We start from the raw sequence: 7,110 nt of genomic DNA, 5'->3' as shown, positions 1-7,110 counted from the left end.
CTGTTCCAATCAAGATTTACGGGTGGGGCATACCTAAAACTGCTCAATAAATAATGATAAGGTAAATAAAACATGAAAATTAAAATGTGACGTTTCATTTAAATTATTCTTAAAATATACAAAATTAATTAGACATTTTTAACAAGGAATGATACATTAATTAAACGCAAAGACACCATCAGACATAGATACCCACCCATAGCAACAAGAATAGAATACCAAACCCAGAAAATAAAGCGGCCACTAGTGATAACAGAAGTTCCTTGAATAGGTCCCTCGACATCTTCGTGCTTGTGACTTCATATACAAAGAACCACGCGGTAAAGAATATTCCTATACCGAGCAGAAGCATCGTCAGATGAGGGAATACAGCCGGGTTTATTGGTGACGCGTACCGCACCATCGATTCAATTTCCAACTAGAACAAATTACATGACAAAATCAATATAAAACTCTGTAAAATTATACAAAATATACAGTTTAGTATCTAAATCGTACTTACACTCATTTTTAATGTATTTTAAAAGCAACAAATTGATGTTTTTGGTAAAAAATCCAGCGCCGGTTTATAACCAAAAATTTGGTAAACAACACAGACGAATAATTTAATAACACGTCATCTGAAATGTCAACTAAGTAATTTATCTATGCTTATTCGTGAGGTTGGTTGCATTGGATGTTGGGCTCAACATGATGCCAACCGTCGACCAATAGTCCATTGTGGGCGCTTTTCGCGACTTTCGGAAACTTCAACTGTGTCCTTTCATATCATTTGACGTTTGATTGACACTTACCAACAATGACAGATGACACTGACAGAAACAGATTTCTAATTCTATATCCGCAGTCGTGTTTACATTTTATTTTGCAGCTGAAGTTATTGAATTCCCTGAAATTAAATACCATGAGGAGTTAAACATATTTTTTCTCCATAAAAGCGATGTCCTCGCAATGTTACATCATGAACATGAACAGGGTTGTGTCTCAAAACGGGCAAGAAAATATGGACTCGAAACCAGCTCTAGCAAAAGAAAAAGTAATGTCCTACGAGGCTAAATCTGTTGGATCTACGGCCTTCTTCAAATGCGAGGCGTGTCCTTTCATGGCATTCGCTGAGGACGATATAAAGTTTCACCTATTTACTGTGCATCCTGAGTTGGCAAAACGTAATGGACTAGCAGACAACATTCAAATCCCTTGTCCTGGATGTACAAGCGTGTTCGACGCCGAAGAAACTCTGCGGACACATCTTCGCAATCACCATAAGATGGGTATAAAAGATGTTAAGAAAATGGTAAAAAGTCTTGTACAAATCGCTCTGAAAGATGCTAAGTTAAAAAAGGAAATAACTGTCAACGAACCTACCCCACCGCAGCCAGAACTAGCTGAAGTAAAAATACCACAACTAATAGAAATAGTCCCTGACATTGTGAATGCCAATAACAAGCAGCTACCAAAAGGTGTAGCGTTTATTTCTGTGGATGAACTAAACAAAATGAGCATGCCCAACTTTGAGAAAGTTGATCCCAAAGAAGTCATACAAGAAGCTAGCATAAATATAGTTTATACTAATGATGTCTCAACTCAATATGTAAATGTCTCAAATACATCAACATCTAACACCACTTGTAACCTTATACAAATGTCAAGTGTCACTCCAGATTTGATATCCTCCATACATCCTCGGATACCAACCATAGACAAGAATATATCCTCAGTATCATCACCACAAACTAAAGAGAGCCAAGAAGTCCAACACATTCCTATGAAGCCAGATAGAGGAAGATTGACTCCTTATCCAAACAGAAATGAAGCCAGAAAAGTTGAAGAGACAATAGAAAAAAAGTATATATGCTCAGTTGGTAATTGCCACGTACACTTCAAGGAGGAAATAAATGTATTATATCATAGGTATTCAGCAAATTGTTTTTCCATTTGAATTTTTATAAATTAGTAGAGCCGGCCTGCAGCTTTGATCCCATGGAAATTTTGACTTTATTTCTTGTCCAGTAAAGAAAACCTCTGTACAAAATTTCAGCTTTCTAATGGCCAAAATTAATGCTTGATCTATCTTTCACTTGTCAATAAATTACTTAGCAACCCTGTTATTTGTCAAAAAGACTTGATGAATAACATCATTGCTAAGTAACTTATTGACAGATTACAGGTAGATTGATTATGAATTTTGGCTGTAAGTCTATAAGTTTGGGCTGGGTGGTGATGAGTCAGTCAGTGAATTAGGTCTGAAACAAATTATATCTGATGCAACTGACAGCCCCACTGATAAGTATTTGTATAAGACATAGTACACTGAACTACGCACAACAGACGGAAACGTTCAAGTGCGGAAACCAGCCCAGAGAGAAGAAGAGTACACTGAATTGTGCAAACTATCGAACATAAATCACTGATGTAATCTTGAGTGCTTGAATGTCCACGAGATAGATTGTCCATCCCATAGTTTGTTTCATGCTTTAGTCACAATTATTTTTTTACTGTATAAGACTACCAACTTTGAATAGGGAATACACCCTGACCAAAAGAGCTGTTCGTATATGGAATAAATTTCCCAAGGATGTGGTTATGTCAAGCTCTGTTAGCCAGTTCAAGAATAGATTAAATATTTGGCAAACTCGAAGTACTTCTGATATTGCATTAGCAAACGCTACTTAGTCTATTAATATTCAAATAGTCTTAAAAAAGCTTATTTGAATAAATAAATTTCAGGAAGTGCCATAAAGATGGAGACATCATGTGTCCAGAATGTTCAGAAAGATTTGTGACGATGGAGCAGCTGCACATACACCTGTGGAAGCTGCACAAGATAGATCTGGAACTGCCTACATGTGAGCTTTGCGGATATAAGACATCCTTGAGGTACAGGCTGCGTGTACACATGAAATCCCATGGGACATACAGAGCTTATTCATGTGAGACCATTTTCTTTTTATTCTATACTAGCTGACGCCCGCGACTTCGTCCGCGTGGATTTAGGTTTTTTGAAATCCCGTGGGAACTCTTTAGTTTTCCGGGATAAAAAGTAGCCTATGTGCTAATCCAGGATATTATCTATCTCCAATCCGAATTTCGGCCAAATCCGTCCATAGTTTTTGCGTGAAGGAGTAACAAACATACACACACACACACACAGATACAAACTTTCGCCTTTATAATATTAGTGTGACTACATAATACCCTTCCTCAGTCCATGAAGCCTGCAGCAACCTGAGCGGTCCACTCAGCTTCTGGAGCAAGCTTGGATGGCTGGAGTGAAGACTTCAGTAGAGATGTGGAGAGGGGCAATGCACGCACAATAGACGGAAACTTTTAAGTGCGGAAACCAGCCCAGAATGAAGATGTAGAACTCCCTTTCTGACTTAGGGACTCTGATTTTCCAGGATAAAAGTAGTCTTTAGATGCCATATATACCCTTTGTTGTGTGACCCTTAACACTCATATATGTAATCTGATTATAGTCCACATAAATGACTGATTGCAAATAGCCTAGAAATATTTAAAAAAAAGATGCCCTGTAAGAACCAATAAGGGGTATCATAATATGGGTGTAATAAAAACTGTCACACCTTTTCTTAGTTAGCCTGTTACCATCTTAGGCTGCATCGTCACTTGCCACCAGGTGAGATCACAGTCAAGGGCTATCTTATCATGGAATAAAAGTCTGTATTTATCTCCAAGATCCAAGTTATCTCTATGCCAAGTTGATGAGGCCTGAACTTTGTCTAAAGGATTTAGGTTTTTCAGTGATAAAAGTCTATTTATGTTTATTCAGGATATAAACTATTTCTGTTCCAAATTTCAGCCAAATCAGTTCTATCATTGTGATGTAAAGGAGTAGCAAACATCTAAACTAAACTTCTACATTTATGAAAGAAAGAAGACATGCTTCTTGTCAATCTGCATCAGTTTGGTTCAATTCTAAAATAACTTAAGTTTTTCTGATTCTTCCAGGGTATTCAAAACCTTGATGATTCAAAAGCATTTGTGAAAAAATATTTAAAAAAAAATATTTTTACTTTGACATTACAGGTACAATGTGTCCAAAAAAGTTCAAAAACGCCAACCAGCTGTCCAAACACACGCTGTACCACCGCCGCAACGGCCCGCCAGTGGAGTGCGAAGTGTGTCACAAGCAGTGCAGCAATGCGCGCCAACTACGCACGCACGTCGCCACCGTCCACGACAAGGTGAAGCCGTTCAAGTGCTGCGAGTGCGACTACACCGCCGCCAGGAAGGAAGAACTCAAGCTGCATATGAGGTCACATACTGGTAAGAACTGTTTTGGCTTTTAGCCGTACATTCGGAAAATTCGGCTGTCAGAAAATATATGGCATTAGCCATTTTTTATAATTATATTGCACAATGTATTATTTTATAATGGATGATGCCCTATTACTAAACCTGAGTTGTCTGTCCATCTATCTGTCTGTTGGCTAGGTATATCTCCTAAAACCATAATAGGTAGAGAATAGAAAATATCACAGTGTGTTTCTATAGCTGCTATATCAACAAATAATAAAAATTTCAAAATGGTAAAAATAAAAAATAAACAATTTTGTATGATGGTATGAAACCCTTTGTGTGCAAGTGTGACTCGCACTTGATCGGTTTTTATAAATTATGAAAACTTTTTGATTTTCTGCTGATGATACAGCTGAGCAAAGACATTTGCTGAGGAACCACCAATTGTTTTTCAGGAATTAGTTGATCTGCCCCTTGAATAACTATGTTGAAATCTAGTGGGAACACCACAGAAGGGAGTTGGTTCCAATTTTGCATGCGCAAAGTTTTATACCTTCATTGTGAAAAGTGCAGAGTAGATCAATTCCATTTCGTTGTTTTAGGCGACAAGCCCTACGCCTGTGATCAATGCGAGTACCGATCCGGGGACCACAACGCGCTGCGTCGCCACAAGAAGCAACACTCCCAAGAAAATGCTTACAAATGCAAATACTGCCCTTACACAGCCATCCAGTCCACCAGATACGCCGCACACATGCTCTCGAAACATCCCGAATTGACCCCAGACGATGTGCACTGCTGCCCATATTGCCCCTTCAAATCCGTTAGCAAAGACAAATACTCCATACATCTAAGCACACACAGAGATAAAGAAAGCCGTAACTTACTACTGGAAATGACTAAATTGAAAGCTAATAAACCGAGCTGGACGATACCGAGCGAGACTTCCGATAAACCAGAAGAAGTACAGAGTAACTCTAGCGAACAAAATGTTGAGGGTAGTCCAAAAACTGTTAACACAATCCCTATAGAAGTATATGACTGTGACAGTTTACCTGATACAATGCCTCAGGAGTACCCAAAAAACTATTGCACTAATTCCTCAGACAATAACCAGCAGGCGAACTTTAACCCCGAAATTGTAACAGATTTGAGCAAAGACGATAATAATTCCGACTGCTTGATTTCCGCAAATTTTAATATACAGGAAAGGCATCAGTACACCTCGCAACGTCCCTTGCAAATGACCTACGACTCGTCGCAAACAAATCTTCATTTCCTCCCATCAGTTTCTATAGATCAAAATTTATTGCAAAGCAGTAATGTAAATTCACTAGCCGTAACCCATTCGCCAGTCAGTAACAGTATGAGCAACAATATTATGAGCAATTTTCCTATTCGATTACCACCATCGTCGATTGCAGTACGCAACAACATCACTTTAAGACCGGTCGATAAAATATCATTTCCCATGACCAAAGTCATCGGCCCAATCATAAAACCGATGATCCTTCCCGTGCCGTCTTCTAGACACTCCCCGATCAATATTTCTAACGAAATAGATGGAGTTCCACGGAAGAAACCCAAGATATCGGTGAAAAGCAATTTGATATTGAAAGGGCCAGATCAGGTTAACATGTTCCATTCGCAACAGAAAATGGCGTTTAAACAACTGGAGGACAACGAAAGATACGGTCTGGGAGGTCCAGTGACTTTTAACAATTTGATCACAACTCAGTTCATGCAACTGCCGCCCGAACCCGCCTTGAGTGAATCTCCGAACACCATAATGGCGTACCCGCAAGATTCTGCAACAACTCCTGTAGACAACGAAATCAACGACAACCCTCAAATATTCTCATTCAACCAGCAAATGAATGTGACGGCCATGACGATGCTTCCGCCGCCCCAGAAGATACAAACTAATGATCCAAGCTACATCAAACTCGAGACTACTATCAAACAGAACACGCAATCTCCAAGCTTAGAACGAATGTGTAACGCGAATTTACTGAACAACCAAGCTATTAGTAGAGAATACAAAGCGTCACCTCCTTTAGAGGATATTCACAAAAATATGAATGAAATTAAAAATGAAGTAAAATCCGACGCGTTTTACACGATGGCACTAAACAACACTGCCGCCAATCCACCTTTGATAGACCAGTATATGATAGACAATATCATACCGGAACAATACCCCGCACATTTGGACCTATCCAGCGTGGTTCTGCCAGAAGAACCGGACCAGCAAAATGATGTTATAGAAATCGATGACAATTCGGACGACAACAAATTATTGCCACGATTCGATATGAATTTTTCTCTCGAATCATTGTGTTTGATGCACAACGACTTTCACTTCCTTGAAAACGACATCCCAGCGAATAATATTCCCACCGAATTACCTGTCAATGAAATGAACAGAATGGTAACCGAAGTGCCTGTAATAAACCAGAAGGATAATTTAGATGTAGTGCCAGTAGATAGCAACGACTGCCAAAATTACATCCAGGGCAAAAAGGACCCTATGATGAACACGTCTGTGAGGCCGTCAACTAATAAAATAAACGTCAAAAATATTGAATTAATGAAGAATTGATTTGTTGAAATTGTTATTTTAATTAGTTATGTAGATACAATTGTAAATTAATAGATATAAAATGTATATAAGTACTCACTTTTAAGTTTTTAATGATAATGTTTATAATAAAAGACTGTTGATTGTTATTTTTGTTATTTTGGAGTTTTCTTATCTCTTAGCCTATCTGTCAATTTTTAGACCCAGAAGCGAATGTAGGTATTTTAAGCGTAGCTGAAGGACACTAGCCAAGTGCAAATTGGCAGGCT

At 38.5% G+C, this 7,110-nt stretch overlaps 2 protein-coding genes across 2 annotated transcripts; one reads left to right on the top strand and one right to left on the bottom strand.

Moving 5' to 3' along the window:
• Nucleotides 1–79: 79 nt before the first annotated feature.
• LOC123868786 (transmembrane protein 258) lies at nucleotides 80–651 on the bottom strand. Its single transcript, XM_045911398.1, has 2 exons — nucleotides 503–651; nucleotides 80–418 (listed from the first exon to the last, which is right to left on the bottom strand). The coding sequence occupies exons 1-2, from the start codon at nucleotides 506–508 to the stop codon at nucleotides 179–181; spliced, it is 246 nt and encodes an 81-aa protein (XP_045767354.1). The 5' UTR covers nucleotides 509–651; the 3' UTR covers nucleotides 80–178.
• Nucleotides 652–822: 171 nt separating this feature from the next.
• LOC123868722 lies at nucleotides 823–6,921 on the top strand. The gene is made up of 4 exons (XM_045911289.1): nucleotides 823–1,911; nucleotides 2,728–2,930; nucleotides 4,048–4,287; nucleotides 4,863–6,921. The coding sequence occupies exons 1-4, from the start codon at nucleotides 941–943 to the stop codon at nucleotides 6,860–6,862; spliced, it is 3,414 nt and encodes a 1,137-aa protein (XP_045767245.1). The 5' UTR covers nucleotides 823–940; the 3' UTR covers nucleotides 6,863–6,921.
• Nucleotides 6,922–7,110: the final 189 nt, after the last annotated feature.

The sequence above is a fragment of the Maniola jurtina genome, chromosome 10, assembly GCF_905333055.1.
Source record: "Maniola jurtina chromosome 10, ilManJurt1.1, whole genome shotgun sequence".
Taxonomy (NCBI): domain Eukaryota; kingdom Metazoa; phylum Arthropoda; class Insecta; order Lepidoptera; family Nymphalidae; genus Maniola; species Maniola jurtina.
The sequence above is the reverse complement of the archived record's forward strand: the minus strand, read 5'-3'. Positions and strand labels throughout refer to the sequence as shown.